Below are 18,882 nucleotides of genomic sequence, written 5' to 3'. Positions count from 1 at the left end.
AATTTTTTTAATGGATTTAAAATAAGGAGTCATTTTCCTTTTGTGTACCATTGCTTTTGGAGTCTCCACTAGTGAAAGGTTGACAAGAAATGTTTGGACAGGCAAAGCAAGAATTTCAAGGTATTAATTATTATACAAGCCATTTTGTATTTTTACAATAAACAAAACTTGGGCATAGTATAAAAAAGAAAAAAAGAAAGAAGGAAATGTTTGGACAGAGATCTACTCCTATCATGACTGCCAAGCGGGCCTCCTTGGGGAACATATGGAAGGTTTATGCTCAAGTTGCCTGCATCAGGTTTAGCAGGGTTATAGCTGAAACTAACTAATGTGTAAATTGTTGACATGAGCAGAGATGGGTCAAACGTGCCAACGCCCCAGTCCCATCGGAATGGAGGCCTTCCTCTGGTCTGGGTAAGAATGTAGACCGTATGTGCAGAGACTGCTGTCACAGCTTCCTCCAGGATGACTACAGCCTGATTCTGCTCCCTGACAGACCTCTACCCAGATTAACTAGCCTGCTTCCTCATTCAGCTGGATCTAACACACTCGATGAGTTTCCAGGATGCTGGTGCATCTTCATCGGAGCGCCCCTGACTCCTGATTGTCTGTATGTGTGCCTGTCATTTCTTCATTTCCCCCACTGCTCCTGTCAGATCAATAGCAAAACCGTGAGGATCACAGCAGTCAGCCAGGCCATGCACCACATCACATCAAGGTCACCATTTTTCAAGACTTGGAGGTGGATCAGCATTATGAATTTTTCAGTATTAAAACACGAATGCCCCATCCAACAATGAGAGATGCACTCTCACCCTGAACTCTTGGGGGAGGGTCTAGGCCCTGCCCTGGATGAAATGACAGACTATGGACACCCCCAAGGCCTCACCCTCCCTGGGGAAATGAGGGGATAATGGGGGAGTTGGGGGGAGGGCACGGGAGGAGGGGAGGGAAATGGAGAGGGACCTGGAACTGACTTGTGAAGCAACTTTGTTTCTAATCTAAATTTAAACTTAAAAATAAATAATAAAAAAGAAAAAAAACACGAATGCTGGGGGGTTGGAGAGAGAAGGTGGGTAAGAGCACTTGATGTTCTTCCAGAGGACCTGAGTTCTGTTCCCAGGACCCACAGAAGAATCTCACAGCAGCCTGCGGCTCCAGTTTCCTGGGATCTGACACCTTCTTCTGGTCACCATGAGCAGCACGTGCACACATGTGGCATGCATTTGCATTTACACAGACACATGCACATAAAAATAATAAACAAATAAAACAAAGCCAGTGCTAGGGCGCGATTAAATTACTAGGTGTCAACCAATGCCTCAGATAGAAGATGGCTGGCAGAGATGGCTTAGCGATTAAGATCACGGGCTGCATTTCCAGAGGACCTGAGTTCAGTTCGCAGCAGCCACAGGGCAGCTCAGAACTGTCTATAACTCCAGTTCTAGATGATCTGACACCTTCACACAGACATAGCATGCAGGCAAAACACCACTACATGTAAAAACAAATCTTTAAAAAGACGCCTGGCTTTGACCATGTGCTCGCCAAACTCTCGGCCAGCAACAGAGTAATCCTCAGGATGTTGTAATTTTAAGACTTACCTCTAGGTTGTGAAAATATCAGCAGTAAACACAGGAACAATACCTCTCTAGGTTCTTTTATGGTCCGATGTTGTCCAACTCTGACCTAACCAGTCTGGGTTAGTCAATTTCCTTTACTGTGGCAAAATATATGAGGAATATGATGCAAAGAGGGAAAAATTTATTTTGAGCCAACATCTTGGAGGCTTTGTTCCTGCTGAGGGGTGTGGTGAATCAGAATCCAGGGATGGGAAACTTATCGTTAAGAAAAGTGGCTCATCTCATGGTGACAGGAAGCAGAGAGAGGAGTGGTCAGCTGGGGGCAAGATCACCTGCCTACCCCTCATGACTAGCTAGCTCCTTCACTGAGGCCTTCTCTCTTATAGTTTCCACCACCTCCCAATAATCAATGCAATTATGAAATTATCAATGGGTTAATCCATTGATGAGGTCAAAGCCTTTATTCACTTCCACCAAGCCTGCCCTTAGTTTATTGTTGCAGTGGGGACTAAGCCTTCAACATACGAGCCTCTGGGGAACATTCTGGAACCAAACTAAAACACAAGCATGGCAGATAGCGCTGAGAATGCTTCGTATGGACACCCAGGAGACGGTCCCCACTAAGCACACAACTAATTTTTAAAGATTTTTTTGTTTTTTCGAGACAGGCTTTCTCTGTATTGTTTTGGAGCCTGCCCTGGAACCTGCTGTGTAGGCCAGGCTGGCCTCGAACTCACAGAGATCTTTCTGCCTCTGTCTCCCAAGTGCTGGGATTAAAGGCGTGCACCACCAATGCCCAGCTTTAAAGATTTTTTAATTGAAAAATTTTCATATACTATTTTGATCATATTTTTCCCTCCTCCAGTTCTTCCCAGATCCGACCTACTCAACCTTACGTTCTTTTTCTGTTTCAAAAATGAAAACATAAAAATCAAGAAATAACAAGAAACAGAAAAACCCATAAAATCAAAAGTCAAAACAAACAAGCAAAAGTACAGCAGGACAAAAATAAAAATAAAAAAGCTAAAACAAAGCAAAATGAATCAAAGTACTATTTTCCATTTTGTGTTGACCAATTACTCCTGGACATGTGGCTGTTGTGGACTATCCCTTTACACTGTGTGAAGATGTGTTACTGTGATTGGCTTAATCAAAAAACTAAATGGTCAATAGCTAAGCAGGATTTTCAGGGCAGAGAGAATGCTGGGAAGAAGGAAGAGATGCCAGGAGTTGCAAAGCAAGCAGGATGGGCAGGAAGTAAATTGATAGAAAAGGGTTAATTTAAGTTATAAGAGCTAGTTAGAAACAAGCCTAAGCTATCAGCTGAGCTTTCATAATTAATACTAAGTCTCTATGCCATTATGAGCTGGTGGCCCAAAAAAGAAAAGTCCATCTACATGTGGCCTGCCCTCAAGTGTGTTGTGGCCAAGTTGCAAAGTCCCCAGAGACCACCAGGAAGACAGACCCCCTAAACTGCAAAAGCATGGTTTAATGATTGTTCATCCAACCATAACAGGGACCCCATCTAGCAAGCTGATGCAGCAGCCTCCAGAGGGAGTAAAGTTCCCTGTCTACTGTTAGGTTTTATAGACAAAAGTTACAGGATTACATCAGTAGGTATGGGTTGGTTTCTGATTAGTTGACATTTGGTAACAATTAGGAGAATTTCTCAAAGTCATATTTTGGCATGAAATACCTGTGTACCAATTATTTTTATTGGTCAGTGCTGAGAGGGAACATTCTGTGGTTTCTATGGCATTGTCTTGTTATTTGCAGGTGGTCTGTTGTACATAGACACCAATAGTTTTCAAAACTGTATCCTGGAGACTACAGGGAAGGTTTTGGTCCCATCTGGAGTTTCTTTTGTGGCCCAACAGTTCCCAGGAACCAAGCATCTAGGAGGTTGGAGGGTGTCTGGAGTTTCTTTGTTTTGGCCCTAGACTCCGGGAGGCCAGAGGATCTGGGGTTTCCTTGTGTCAGAGGCCTACATGTCTTTTCTGTAGCCTGTTATGACTGCTAAAGCAGGGGGCTCAATGAACCTACATTTGGTGAGGACCTACCTGGACATCTGGGCTACATGTATAGAGTAGTACCAATCAGGTATGGAGGACTTACTGTTGCCAGCCCTTGGCCTGATACCTGTCATATGTTAACTGATTTGCCAGGGCACAAAAATTACACAGTAGAGCTAATAAGTTAAGTCATTAGCCCAAGACCACACAGGTGGTAAATAGAAGAACCACATTTTGAATTTTGGAAGCCCTCACTCTCCTACATCTCTCACCATATCTTCCAATATTGTTGTGCTTACTCCATAGTCGAACTCTGTCTCAAATCTACCCCACCAATTTGATACATACCCCTGTCTACTTAGAAAAAAAATAAACCTTTTATGGTGTCCAATAAAATTTAGAGCATTCTGCCAATGTAGCAGTCAGCATCTCTCTTTTACCTTAGCATATTTTCCTAACAGTACACACTTGCTGCTTTTGTCTACAGATATTAAATTTGGGGGAGGGTCTACAGCTGGGCCCCTAGATTATCTGCTTTAGTAGAATGGAGACCACTTGGACCTGGCTAGAAATAAAATAAAAAAGAGAAAAAAAAAAGAAGTCCTAGATCTTGACCTGGCCTGGTGACGAAGCTGAAACTGAGGCAGGAAGGTTGCAGCCCAATTTTCTTAAAATCTGTATTTTAAAGTTAACAAACTCCCTGAGAGATTCGAGTTTACATTAAAACTGGGGAGTTACTAGTCTACACCTTTGAACGGAATTCTCGAAGCCACCAAACTTTGTGGAAGTGTCCTTTTTTTTTCTTTTTTTTTTTTTTGTTTTGTTTTTCGAGACAGGGTTTCAGCGCTTTCCAGGGCTACTGGCCCAGTGGATTGGAGGCCCTAAAGATCACCTGATGGCATCTCCTTTGCCTTCCCGTGTACTTAAGCACTCAGGCAGGATATTGGTTGTCATGGTAACAGGAGGCAGTTTCAAGAGAAAGTCTGAGAAACATGCTTCAAAAGTTTGCTTGGCCATTGGAACGGCCTGAGAGAGATTCTCGTCCAATCCGTATAGAGGGTGGCCTCGCCACTGGAAAGTTTTCAGGTTTCCTCAAGAGTTCTATGCAGCGCTTGATGCCACTCAAAGATTGGGAGGATCTTCTAATTTGGGCTAATACGATTTGGAGGACTCTGCTGTGCTCAGACATTTTAAACCGTGTTTCCCACACTCTGGTGGCCTTAGGACTCACCTGGGACACTGGCTAAAGCACAGCTACCAAGGCCTCAGACTCAGGGGCGTGGGAAACCGTGTCAGAACAAGCGCCCAGATGCTCTGCTGTGTTCCAACCACAGGACCCGCACTGCTTTCAGAGAGCTGCGGTGCTGTAAAACCTGCTGCAGGTGGCCTGCTTTGTCATCTCTGACGGAAGGGCACCTGTCCTTATCTAGCGGGAGCTAAACTGTCCAAGGACCTAACAAACAGCCCCGGGGCTGTTCTGACTCGCCGGGAAGGGAAATCTTCCCTTAGCAAAAGCTCGGGATGCGGTAGTCCACAGCCTGGAACGGCTCCCGGCACAGGGCTTCAGTATTTAGTACATGGATGAATGGTTAAATAGTTCCGAGTCGTGGAACCTGGAAGTTGGCTGTCTCCCTCAAGCCCTTGCTTTTTGCTCTCTTCCTGGTAAGTGTGTATGCATACGTGTGGACGTTCAAGTGCTGTGGCAGGCACGTGGAGTCAGAGGACATCACGTGGGAGTGGTTCTCTCCTTCCACCATGGGGTTCCAGTGTGGAACTCAGGTATCAAGTGCCTTTCACCCACTGAGCGTCTCAGGGATCCTTTCTTTTGACCTAGCCTTACGAATAGTAAGATAGCCTTTGCTTCAGTACACTTACCATATGACAATCAGATAAACCAGGATATGATATGTATAAAAGGAGACTTTGATCTATGAAAGTGGCTGATTACAGTAGCACGGGTCCTAGACCAGGAACAGCACCAGAACCTGGGAATATGTTCAAAAATTGAACTGTTGGAGATGAATCAGATCCTCTGGGGGCGGGGCCCAGAAATATTCACTGTGTGTGTTGCGATATAGCCCAGGCTGGCCTCAAACTTCAGATCTGCCTCAGCTTTCCAAGAGTTAAGGTTACTGGTGTGGGTCACCATGCCCAGTGGCAGTCTGTTTCAACATGCCTCCTAGGTGACTTTCATGCTATTATGGCTGAAAGTTACCAGGCAATAATAAAATGAATTTTAAGAACACACTTAGAGGGTATCATCTATATTTTATGGTATTGCGTTTCTATACATTGTTAGAAAGCTTTTTAGATTACACTGAAGGACATATATTATATATTAATAAGTATGATTTGTTTAAATTTGGTATAAGCAAACATGTAAAGCCAGGTGTTGTAGTGTACCCTTGCAATCCCAGCACTCAGGAGGTTAAGATAGGAGGATCACTGTGAGAACAGCTTGGGGTTACAATTCAAGGCCAGACTTGGGGCTACATAGTGAGATCCTATCTCAAAAACTCCAAAATTTAAGCTAGGTGGTGGTGGTGGCACATACCTTTCATTCCAGCACTCGGGAGGCAGGGGCAGGATGATCTCTCTGAGTTCGAAGTCAGCTTGGTCTGCAGATCAAGGATCAGGGCAGGCTCCAAAGCTACACAGAGAAACAAACCCTGTCTTGAAAAAACAAAACAAAACAAAACACAAATCTGAAATTTAAAAATAGATTGAGATAGAAAAGTATCACATCACATTGCACATGGTGAGGGCTTTTTGTTCCACAATCTAAAATACACTTCTTTTAAAATAAAAAAAATGTACTTGAGAGGCAGAGACAGGCAGATCTCTGTGAGTTTCCTGGTCTATATAGTGAGTTCTAGGACAACCAGGGCTATGTGGACAGAGTATCTGAAAACAAAGAGACAAATAAAAAATAATTTGTGTATATATGTGTTTTCCCTACATGTATGTCTGTGTACCACATGTATGTCTGATATCCTTGGAGGGGGGTATCAATCTCCTGGCACTGAAGTTACAGATAGTTGTGAGCCACGCAGATTCTGAGGATAAAACCTGGGTTGTCTGAATGAACAGCCAGTTCTCTTCTTTCCTGAGCCGTCTCTCTCTGCCCAAGATCTTACCACTTTTAGTTCATGTGCACGAGTGTTTGCCTGTATTCTCTACTGAGTAGAGAATGGAGATTCGGGGGCTGGGAGAAAGCTCAGAACTTAAGAGAACCCCAGAAGAGCAGCTAGGACTCTTAACCACCAAGCCCTTTCTCTGGCACAAAATACATTCTTTTTTATTTTTTCCTTGATGTGAATCGTGGTCAACAAAACTTTTGAAAAGTGCATCTGTCTGGAGAGATGGCTCAGTGGTTAAGATCACTGATGGCTCTTCCAGAGGTCCTGAGTTCAATACCCAGGCTCACAACCATCTGTAATGAGATCTGGTGCCCTCTTCTGGCCTGCAGGGATACATGCCAACAGAACACTGTACACATAATAAGTAAATAAATCTTTTAAAAAATATTGTTAAGAAAAAAGAAAAGAAAGGAGCATCTGTCCAGGGTGCTAGGTTGGGTAATTGTTTCTATTCATGTGACCAGGGAATGCCCCACAAGCAGATAGGCAGAAGGGAAACTTTACAGGTCAAACCAATAATAGTTCCTAAGAAAGAGCATTCTTCACAGTCTGAACCAGTTTTTTTTTTTATTTCTATGGTCCAGTAAAGGCCAGTAGTTGTCTTTTTTTTCTTCAGATTTTGGTAAGAGAAGACGAGGATACTTGTGTCGTTAGGCATCTATGCTGGATTATAAATGTGTATGCCAGAGAGTTAACTATTGAAAGTAATTTAGCATCTATCTCCCATCAATAAGCAAATGATCACCATCCAGACAGGAACAATGCTATCAATTCAGGGCTTACCATGGCAGGATAGGCATTTGTGTTAGCCATTCTGGAAGGTACTAGAGACTTGAGAGAGCAGAAAGGGCAGGCCTTGGGCATCCTTGGACGGCAGCTTGTTGGTATGGGGAAACTGGAGGCAGGCAAACTCGAAGTGGGGTGTCTGTGTATTTAGCTAATTGATCCTGACTCAGAAGTGGGACAAAAGCTATGTGCAGCTGATAGTCATTCATCAAGTCTTTCAGTCTGAGGCCAGTAGTTACAAAGGTTAAGCTTGCCTTCCTGGACTGGTTGTGGGAGGGTTGTCTGTTAAGAGTTCTGTTCTTATGCAGTCTGACCATTGTCTCCCTACTCAGCAAAGCAAAGCCATGACCTAACCAGCACAGCGAGTTTGTTCATTTGTGCAAGAGTTATGATCTCTTGCCAGCTTGTCCAGTGAATCAGAAATTAAAACCAGGTCCAGGCTTGGCCCATCTGTGGGTCATAGTTCTTTCCCACTGTTGAGTTAGGCTGGCAGTGATGGCTCACACTAGTATGTCCTGGTAGACGGGGAAGATCACCGATGCTGCTTGGAGTACAGGGTGAGCTTTTGAAGTCCCCACTAACCTAATGTTAGCCATGACTATCGTAGCTATGGACACCCACTCCTCTTGAGTTGGGGGATAGTCTTTTGGGGGGAGGCATTGAGACAGGGTTTCATTGTGTAGCACTGGCTGTTCTGGAACACACTCTGTAGACGAGGCTGGCCTCAAACTCCCGAGTGCTGGGATTAAAGGTGTGTGCCACCACTACCTTGTGAAAATTAAATGGTAATGCATCTATAATCTCAGCACCCTTGAAGGGAGACAACAGATCCAGTCTGGAGAACCCTGGAAGCTTGCTGGCCAGCTAGCCTGGCATGTACAGTGGAAACATACCAGGAGATCCTCTCTCACACAAGGTGGCAGGCAATGACTGATGTTTGAGGCAGTCCTCTGATTTCCACATATGCTTCATGACAGGTGTGCATCTGAATTTACACACGAGTGTATGTGCATGCACATACACAAGTTTCAAATACTTATTTTAATTTTTTTTTTTTGGTTTTTCGAGACAGGGTTTCTCTGTGGCTTTTGAGCCTCTCCTGGCACTTGCTCTGTAGATCTGGCTGGCCTCCATCTCACAGAGATCCGCCTGCCTCTGCCTCCCGAATGCTGGGATTAAAGGTATGTGCCACCACTTTCCGCCTACTTATTTTGATTTTGTGTGTATAATTGTTTCTGCTTGCATGATATATGGACACCACATGTGTGCCTGGTGCCCAAGGAGGCCACAAGACACTCAGATCTCCTGAAAGAGGATACAGATAGTTATGAGCCACCTTCTGGGTGCTGGGGACTGAACCCCAGTCCTCTGTAAAAGCACCATGTGCAGAGCTGGAGAGATGACTCTTCTGGAGAATCCAGGCTTGATTCCCAGCACCCACAACAGGTAACTCACAACCACTGTAACCCAGCTGCAGGTAGACTTGACACCTCTGGCTTCTGGAAGTACTCATGTACACGCACGCACGCACACAAAGAAAAGAGCAGCAAGTACTCTTAATCACTGAGCCATCTTTCCTGAAGCCCCAATAACAACTAAATCTTTTGTCTTATTTTAAGACAGGGTCTCGATGTACAATCCTGGCTGCTGGCTTGGAACTCACAGACATTTAATTGTGTCTGCTTCCCAAGTGCTGTAATTAATGGCATGTGCTAGCATGCCTGCATGAAAAAGACTTTATTTTCTTTTTTAAAGATTATTTGAAATTGTGCTTGGTGGTGTAAGCCAGTAACAACACCAGCACTTAGGATAGAGGGGCGGGTGGATCAGAAGTTCAAAGTCACCCTTGGTTACGTATCAAGTTTGGAGAGATGCCATGAGACCCTGTCATGAAAGAAGAAGGAAATGAAGGGGATTTCCTAGGCTTTGGAAATAAAAGTCATGGTTTATGTGATTCCTCCTTTTCTTGGATTTTGCTTTTCATGGCTTTAATTCCCTATCATCTAGTATGTCCATTTACCATAAAATATTAAATGAAATGTTCCAGAAATAAATAAATAATTTGAAAGTATGAAATTATATGCTGTTGTGCCCTGATGAAATCCTTCTCGGTTCTGCTGTGTCCTGTCCAGATTCTGAGTCATCAAGGTGTCCATGGCATATACATTATTCACCCTTTAGTCACTTAGCCATCTCAGTCTTCAGATGAGCTATGGTATGGCAGCTAAAAAAAGGGTGATAATGGAGATTATTTAGACAAACCAAAAAGTAGCTATAAAGTGCTTCCTTAAGTTAAATGGCAAAATGATGGTGATTCACAGAGATCCATCTGCCTCTCTCTCCCAAGTGCTGGCATCAAAGGTGTGTGGCACGACTGCCTGGTTAACTAGCGTGACTAGCTTTGCACTCTGATCTTCACGCAAGCTTTATTTGTTAGGTCAGAAACAAAATATCACTACACCTCACCCACTGAGCTATCTCTCCAGCCCTATCTGCATAGTTTTGAAGAAAGCAAAAGAAAATTGTTCTTGGTTTGCTCTTATATTTCAGACTTCAAAATTCCTGACCACATGTATAATCCTAAGATATAGCTAAGATAGAAAAGGCATTGCATTTGTGCACGTGTAGGAAAAAAACACAGTATCTGTGGGGTTTGTATTATTTGTGGTCTCAAGCATTCGATGGAAGGCTTGGAACATATCACAGACGAGGAGGACGACTGTACTGAGATGTGGGGAAAGAGGGAGGAGGTTAGAACCAATTGCATGTACCTACTTAATGATTTGGTTCCTCTGGTCTCTGTAGTTAACTCCATTACACAGAAAACTGAATAATTTCAATTACATTGAATACACAAATACTTTGGTCTGCATAAATGAAAGTCAATGCCAGGATGATTTGCCAATAAATGAAAGATTCATTCTAAGGAAAGAACAAATTATTAAAAGGAGCCTAAAAATAAACTTTCTGTACCTGAGAGGATATAAACTACCAAGCAATTAAAATATTCTCTTACAGACATATTCGGATGTGATATTAAAATACATTTCAACATGCCAAAATTAAGGACAAGATGTGTTTGTGGCTCAGTTTCTTCCGTAGTCAGTTACTATTATTAAAAATCTCACTAAATGATCTCTTAAAAGAAATGGTTTTGTAAGTTAATATCATCAGTGGTAGGGTCCGGTGTCGTGGCACATGCCTGCAATCCCAGCACTTAGAAGGTAGAGGAAGGAGTAGGAGGGTCATGCTCTTGTTACTATGTAGATCAGGCTGCCCTGGAAGTTGGTCTGTAGACAAGGCTGCTCTGGAATTCACAGAGATCTGTCTCTGCCTCTAGAGTGCTGTGCAGGACCAAGGGTGTGTGCTACAACATCTGGCTTCAGAGTTATTTTGCCTCCATGTTGAGTTTGAAGCAAGCTAGAGTTACATGAGACCCTGTTACAAAAACTATTTATAGGCTTTGGTTCAACAGATTTCACATTTTTTATTGGTTAGAGGCGTAGTAAATAATACGATTTGTTCATATTGACATTTCATGTTTAAATTGTTAAATTCACGCTTTTAAATGAGCTCAAAGCTGCAACTGAAGAAGTTAATGCCCAGAAAAACAGTGCAAAGAGAGCTTTTTGTTGTTTTATTTTATTTTATTTTTTTGAGACAGGGTTGCTCTATGGAAGCCTGGCTGTCCTGCAAATTGCTCTGTAGACCAGGTTGGCTTGAAACTCACAGAGATCTGCTTGCCCCTGCCTCCAGAGTGCTGGGTTTAAAGGCGTGCGCCACCACAATTGGCGCAAGTTATTTGCGATCAATAATTTATTTTGTCATAAGTTTATAAAACTGATGTATTAATCTTTGCATAAATGCCAAGTTAAAGATAATTTGAGTCATAAAAATTCCAGTTCAACACTTTGCAAACCTAAGGAAGAGAAATCCTACATGCTCCAGCAGAACCAAGTCTATGAGCGGTGCATTTCTTCAGCTAAGCAAGTTGTTCCCGGCCTGTCAGTGTTGTGTTGTCAGCATTTGGGGGATACGAACAATGGAGATATAGCTCCCTATTGACACATTCCCGCTCCCCAAGCAACTTGAGAAGTTCCTTGAGTTTTAGGGATCTTGACTCAGGACCAGGATTCATGGTTTTGATGTTCAAAAGAATTCCAGGACTGAGCAGTTATGAAGAAAGTGGAGGTTTTGCCAATACTATTGTAATATAGACTTAAGCATGGGGGTCAGGAGAAAGAGTGTTCAGAACTTCAGCATGCTGAGAGCCACTATATAGCCAGGCTGGCCTCAAACTCACAGAGATCTGCCTGCCTCCACTGCCTAAGAACTGGTGTTAATGTTCTGGGATGAGGGGTTCTTTTCCCTCTTGCATGCCCCAAATCTCCTGTCTATCCCTCAGGATGGCCACAATTGTGGTTTGACTTCATATCCCAAACTTCTTATTACGTCTAAGTTTCCCTCCGATAATAAAGTCCCTGGAAACTTTATACAGAAAAACAAAAACAAAAACCAAGGAAGAAAATGCAGAGATATTTCCTGTCAAAATGGGACTTGAAAGGGAAGACAGAATAGTTGTGAACATAATCTATTGTAAGAGAGCATAACTCACATTACTCATCACTCATAACTGGTTTTGAGACATTAAATAAGAGAGGTTGTAGAATCAGATTTTTCCTCAGACAATGGAAGGCCCATTGAAAAGCCATTTAGTTAACAGGATGTAGTCTTAAAGCAAGCCTTAAAATGCAGTAGAATGTTTGTACTTGAACGGTACTTTCTTTTTTCGAAAGGCATTACACATCATTATCCTTTACTATCCACAGCTGTGTCCTGTCGGTCCACAGAGGGCAATGCGGGTGGCCTGGGGACTTTGGTGGGATTCTCTTGCAGCTCAGCTGATTCCGGCTTCTGGGACCTGTGGCCAAGAGCAGAGTGTGACTGTTGGTCAGCTTGCTCATAGGCTGCAAGACGTGCCAGGCTCTTTGGGTAGGAAACGCAGTAAGGTGGCCAAGGGCACCACCTGTTGTTAAAGGACTTCAGAGCAGATCCCTAAACCTCTCATCGAGCATAATCTTTGGACAACGTTTTGAGCCTCTCTCTGTTTTCACAGGAATCGACTATCAGACATCTTGCAATATCAGATATATGCACGACGATTTGTAACAATAGCAAAATCACAGTTATGAGATAGCAACAAAAGTAGTTTTATGGTTGGGGTCACCACAACACGAGGAATTTTACCTAACGGGTTGCAGCAGTAGGAAGGTTGAGAACCATTGCTGTACACTTTCCTTTATTCGATGGGGGCTTTATTGACAATTGAAAAATGACCTGGCAGCTCCAAATACCTAAACTTTGGAACACTCAGGAAACTACCTGTGCAGGGTTAGGGAATCTTTATCTACAAAAAGGGTGCAGCGTAGCCCTCAGTTTTCAAGTAGCAACCATTACTTTGCAAACAAAACTACAATCAATCCTCCTTCCCTATTCTTTATGGCACTTGTTTCCACAAGGTTGACTTGGAGGAGTTGATCAGAAGCAGGGAAAAGCGAGAGGGAGGGGTAGGAGAGTGTGAGGCAGGGCGACCTCGCTCTGTTTATAATAGCTCAGGTTCCAGTCGCACCCAGGACAGTCGCCCGCGCCCACCGATCGCCTGCCTCGTCACCGCAGGCAGGCTCTGGGAATCTGGAGAAGCTTGCTGGGAAGGGGTGCCGGGAAGTAGGGGGGCGGGGTCCTGGGCGGGCCTCGGTGAGTCGGGGGCGTGGCCCGCGGTTCGGGGGCGGGACCACGGGCGGGGTCCAGCAGAGTTTCTCTGCTGCGCGCGCCACGTCTCTCTCAGCAAGCGTGTGGACGAACGGGCCGGGGAGGGACCAGCCGCGCGGGGCGGGAACTAGCTCCTCTCGCGAGAGTTGACGACGGCCGCGGCGGCGTGTCCGTGAGAGCGGCGTGGGGGCGGGGAGGAGAGGCGGCGGCGGCGGCGGCGGCGGCGTCCGAGCTACGCCACACGGGGCCGGGGCGCCGGGAGCCGGAGCGCAGCGCGGGGTCGTGGCGGCGGCGGTGAGGGGGAGCGCGGCAGAGGAGGCGGAGCCATGGCGGGCCAGCAGTTCCAGTACGATGACAGCGGGAACACCTTCTTCTACTTCCTCACCTCCTTCGTGGGGCTCATCGTGATCCCCGCCACCTACTACCTCTGGCCGCGAGACCAGAATGCGGGTGAGTCCCGACGGCGGCCCGCCCGGGCGCGCTCAGGCGGCCACCCCGCTCCGCTCCTGGCGGCGCCGTCCCGCCCGCAGGCGCTGCCCCGCGTCCCGGAGACGCCGCCCGCGCGCCCGGCCTGAGGGCCCGCCGTCCGCGGGGCCCGAGCTCGGCGGCGATTTCCGGGGCCGCCCGCCGGCTCGCCTGCCTGCGTGGTCCACAGGAGTTTGGCTTGGACCTGCTCCTCATTGTTCTGGAAGTCCCCTGCCCGCTGCCTCTTTGTCTTCCCCGCCTCTGCCTGCGTTGGGTGTTCTTTCTGGAGCGAGCGGGATGGGCTGGGGAGGTTGGGGATGGGGGGCGGGAGAAGAGTTGGCCGAGGAGGGCACAACTCCGCGACCTCCGCTCCCGCCACCCTTCAAATCCCTCTCGTCGCGGTGTCCCTGCTGCAGCTGTTGTTACAGATGTTTGGGGGCACCCCTGAGCTGGGTGGCATGTTTGGGACTTCCAAGTGAGCTCACCAGACGCCCACCCCTGTCACTTCCTCCCTTTTGCTTTTTTATTTGTTCACTCACATCGTGGGGGTTGGAAGCGCTGCCGTTATTCCTTTTATGAAAGCGAAAATAGGTTTCTCTCCGTTTCCTTTCCTTTTCTCTTTGGAGTTTCCTGTTTACAACGGGAAAGTGCAAGGATGAAGGATTAAGCGCGGTTCATTGGAGGAGGTATTTGTGGGGTCGCTCGCCCATTCGCTTTTAGTTCTTGAGTCTTCACATTAAACACCGTCAAAACGCAGCCTAAAATAGTTCCACGGAATGTTAGATGTATTGTAATGTTGGATTTTGTGTTGCACTTTGGTAAGACGTATGGTACGAGATAGTCTTAAAGCTGATGGCACTGACTACAAGCGCCTCATGGGTTATTTCTGGTGGTGTTAACCCGTAATTAGTAGGTTTTGGGTGTAACTGCAACGTTGAGGGAAAGTTTTCTGTGTCTGCCAAGTTGCTTTTAGGTTGGATATGGTGATGATCTAGGTTGTCTAGTGTACCTTGGGAAAAAGTTACCAGTGAATCCCAGAACTTGTTACACTTTGATGAGAGAATTCGGGGTCCTATAAAATTATTTCGTTACACAATAGAACTAAAGTAAGTTTAGGATAAAGAGCAAGCAAGGATTGTATCTCTTTTGTGCATTTGACAATAAGTTTGAGTATCCATTACATGCAACAATTTACCCAAAGTTACCCTGGTTTGTCATTCAGGGCTGGTTTCTGAAATTGTATTTCGTACTGTCGTTTGTGTTCTGTGTTTCCAAGTGCATTGAGATGTGTGGGGTTTTGGACAGTGGTGTTGCATACATTTGGTGTTCTTATACAGAGTGTTTTTTTCTTTGCACATCAAAGTATTTTAATATTCAAGTTAAAGGAATCCTCGCCCATTGTGGTGGTTCACAAATACTGTCCAAGGCCTTTGAGAGGGAAGCAAGATGATTCAGAGTTCAAGGCCACCGGCACTGGCTACATAGTGAGTTTAAAGCTAGCCTGGCAACATGAGACCTTTTTGCAAAAATAGGCCCCCAAAGCCTGACAACTTGATTCTGGCCCCTGGAATCAAAGGATGGAAGGGAAAAACTTGAGACTAGTCCTCTGACTTCCACAGAAGGGGTGTAGGTACTCACCCCCACACTGTATGACTTAACAAAACAACAAAAAGAAACAAAAACAACAAAGAGGAGGTATACTTTTCAGTATTGTAGTTTATGTCCACCTGCTTGACTGTGGTAGGTTGTGTGGAAGACAAAGGGTATTGGGACAGTAGGTAGATTGGTTGAGTATCATCAGGAGCTGCTCTGATTAAAAAATTCCTCTTTATGGAAATTAAGACTTTGATGTGTTTTTGAGATTTGAAAGTGATTTTTTATGGTAATTTTGGGCTACATGGTTGTTTGATAACATAGCATACAAAATGTACTTGTGCCCTTTTCCTTAGGGGAGGGTCTTTGGAGAAGTGCTATTAGTATAAATGGAAGGAGTTGATTTTGACTGGGTGAATCTTGACCTTGCAATGTTCGTGTTAAAAGTCTTCTTTAAAATGTATCGAGGAACTGGGTATGGTGGTGGATGCCTTTAATGTCAGTATTGGGGAGGCCCAGGCAGGCATAACTGAGAGTTGGTGGCCAGCATGGGTTACACAGTGAAGGACCTTGTCTCAAGCATAACCAAAGCAATGCAGTGAGGTAAGAACTGTTGTCCTTGCCCTCAGTTTGCTGTTGAGACCCTGGAGGCTGGGTAAGTTTCTTGTATGGCGGAGACTGTTAGAACACTGTTAGCTTCAAAGCCTTTTGTTCCTATTGCTAGATTAAAAAGGTACATGACCTCTGTTGTCGCTTTGTTTCTTCTTTGCCTTTGGCTTTCTGCTTCAGGTTTGCCTCTGTAAATATACACCTGTTGATGTATTTGTTTGGTCTCACCCCAAATTCACTGCCGAAATGAAGGATCCTTCAGTGCTATTCTAGTCCTAGTCAGTAAGAGACTTGTTCCTGCATTTACTGTTACGTTCTTCTTTAGAACTATAATGACAGTAAATGGATGCTTTCTTTCATTATTATGCCTCTTCCCTCCAGTCCAGTTAATAAAAGGTCTTGAGTATCATCCAAAGCCCCTGAAAAAGAAAGTTTTTCAAACATTTTTTGTAGCAAAATAAGTTGCTCATGTGTCCTTTCCTGGCTGGTTTTATGGCTTTTGCATGATCATTTCATTTAGAAAATAGTTTTGTTTTCCTTTTGGAATATTAATTTTCTCGGCTATTAGTAATGTGTGTATGTGTTTTTAAAATTACATTTTCATTTATTTTGCCTGTATGGTTGTAGGCAGAGGAGAATACTGGGTGTCAGTTTTCTCCTACCCTGTATGTTCTGAGGATTGAACTAAGATTGTCAGGGATGGCTGCAAGCACCTTTACCTCCTAAAGCCATCTCATCTTTCCTCCACGATAATTTTGTTGTTGTTTGTTTTTTCAGATGGTTTCTCTGTGTAGTCTTGGCTGTCCTGGAACTCACTCTTTAGACCAGGCTGGCCTTGAACTCTCAGAGATCCACCTGCCTCTTTGCTGAGATTAAATGTGTGCCATCATTGCCTGGCTCCATGTTACTTTTTTTAAAATTTAAAATATACATGGGGAGCCAGAGTTCACAGTTGTTTCTGCTTGGCTTTCTTGGAATTAGTGAGCTCTTGAGTACATTGTAAAATGTAGTGCCATTTCACAGATTGTGAAATTTAGGGTTTGGGAAAATAGAAATAGCTTAGTGTTTACCAAATTTGATATGCTAATTGACTTACTTTCTAAACAGTATCAGTGGAATCTTTTTGCCCTGATTTTAATCTTTTGTGTTGGACTAAGCATACTTAATTCATACCCCTTTTAGTATGAAAGGTCTTGGTTCTTTGAAAATTGGCTCAATAAAACTGGATCTATATGAAAAAGTAATGACATGGATGGTTTAGATGTCCTGTAACAGTGGTTCTCAGCAGAGGCTACAAGTAAAAGTACTCAGAGCTTCTACACCTAGATGTCCCTAGAGACTCATCTGATCAGTCTGGAGTGAGGCTACATACTTATATCTTCTTACGAAAGTCTAGGTAAGTTTGAGAGAATTGTTCGGAGAAGCTTCTAGGAATGGCTTTTGTTGGAGATAATTTTGGGTGGTAGTATATTTGCTTTGGTGTGTGCTTTTTGCTAAAAAGAACCCCTCCAAAACACCAATCAAACCAAAAACAAAACAAAACAACAACAAAAACCAGAACAGAGAACCAGAAGTTAGGACCAGAGAGTTGGCACAGTGGGTAAATGCACTTTCCCTATCAACTTGGCCCCCTCAGATTGATCTGTATGCCTTTGGAAGAAAAGACTGGAAACTTGTCCTTATGCACAGACACTGGCATGCCTATACACCACCACCACCATTTAAAAAATGTCCTAGTGTTTGGGCTTAGAATTATTTCTGAAACAGGGCTTAATAAAGTTCTGGGAGTCAAAAGTAAAATTTTTTGTCAAGACAACTCAAATTTTGTTTTTGATTCATGTGTTTGAATGTTTTACAAAAACTATGTGAGTGCCTTGTGCTTGAGGAGGTCAGAATGGCCTTAGATTCCTTGGAAGTCAAGATCTAGAGTTATGTGTGGTTGTGGCCACGGTATGGGTGCTGGGAACAGAACTCATGTCCTCTGTGAGAGCAACAAGTACTCCTTCCCTTGGCTTGTGAGCCATCCTTCCATCCCCAAAGACAACTTTAATGAAATTTATAACATTTTACCGTAGCTATCCATTAATAGGTTCCAGAGTAGTTACCTTTTTGCTGTGAGTGGAGTCTTTAGTATTTTAGGCATTCTTAAGATTCTGAAATAGTTGCAGTTACCTCAGTCACTTCCTATCTTTGTTTGTCCATAAACATTACACTGTGACTTTGTGTGCACAGCTCTCTGTTCTTTTTGCTTTAGGTTTTTTTAATTAAAAAATTTTTTTGGCCTTCCAGTTGCTGTGAATCAAAGGTATGTGCCACCTTCCATATCCAACCTATTTATTTATATTTTTAAATGGTGGGTGTGCTGTGGGGGAGGGTAGTATGTATGTGTGAGTGTGAGTTCTTGTGGAGTTCAGAAGGTTTCAGATCCCCCTATAGCAGGAGTTACTAGGTAGTGGTGAGCTGGCCCATCTGAGCGATGGGAACCAAACACAGGTCCTCTGGAAGGAAGTACCATCTTTTCAGCTCCAGTGTTTGCTGGTTTTTTAATTCCGAATTTGAAATCTGGCTTGGCAGGTTCCCGTGCTTTTAATAGGCAGGTGGTCATCTGTAAAATAGAGAAAGAGAAGTCTAGAATTAGAGTGGAGATTAGACTGGTCTTTATGTTAAGTGTCCAGAACAGTGTCTGACGTGCATTATTAGTACATACTGTTTTGATTTGCTACGTAAGTCCTCAGGGTTCTTTTTTTATTGTTTGAAAAGATTAATGAAATGTTTTAAAAACTAATTTTATTTGCTTGTATTCTCTCAAATAGTATATAAGTCAATCACTTCTTATTTGAGGATATAAGTAGATGTTTCTTTTTGTCTTTTAAGGAAGGTCTAGCCTAGTCTCTATTTGAGTTAACTCTGAACTCTAAGCTCTAT

The 18,882-nt window shown here is 44.0% G+C and overlaps 1 protein-coding gene across 2 annotated transcripts in view; it reads left to right on the top strand.

The window, feature by feature from the left end:
- Nucleotides 1–13,524: 13,524 nt before the first annotated feature.
- Sec63 (SEC63 homolog, protein translocation regulator) overlaps nt 13,525–18,882 on the top strand; it is a 65,555-nt gene continuing 60,197 nt past the window's right edge. The window contains exon 1 of one of the 2 annotated variants that reach the window (XM_040758166.1): nt 13,525–13,740. In XM_040758166.1, coding sequence (XP_040614100.1) covers nt 13,617–13,740 — 124 coding nt within the window. In that variant the 5' untranslated portion in view covers nt 13,525–13,616. The remainder of the gene's footprint in view (nt 13,741–18,882) is intronic. The other variant, XM_040758165.1, reaches the window with a different exon arrangement.

The sequence above is a fragment of the Mesocricetus auratus genome, unplaced genomic scaffold (assembly GCF_017639785.1).
Source record: "Mesocricetus auratus isolate SY011 unplaced genomic scaffold, BCM_Maur_2.0 Super-Scaffold_100018, whole genome shotgun sequence".
In the NCBI taxonomy this organism is placed as follows: domain Eukaryota; kingdom Metazoa; phylum Chordata; class Mammalia; order Rodentia; family Cricetidae; genus Mesocricetus; species Mesocricetus auratus.
Note: the sequence above shows the minus strand (reverse complement) of the source record. Positions and strands in the feature narration are given on the sequence as shown.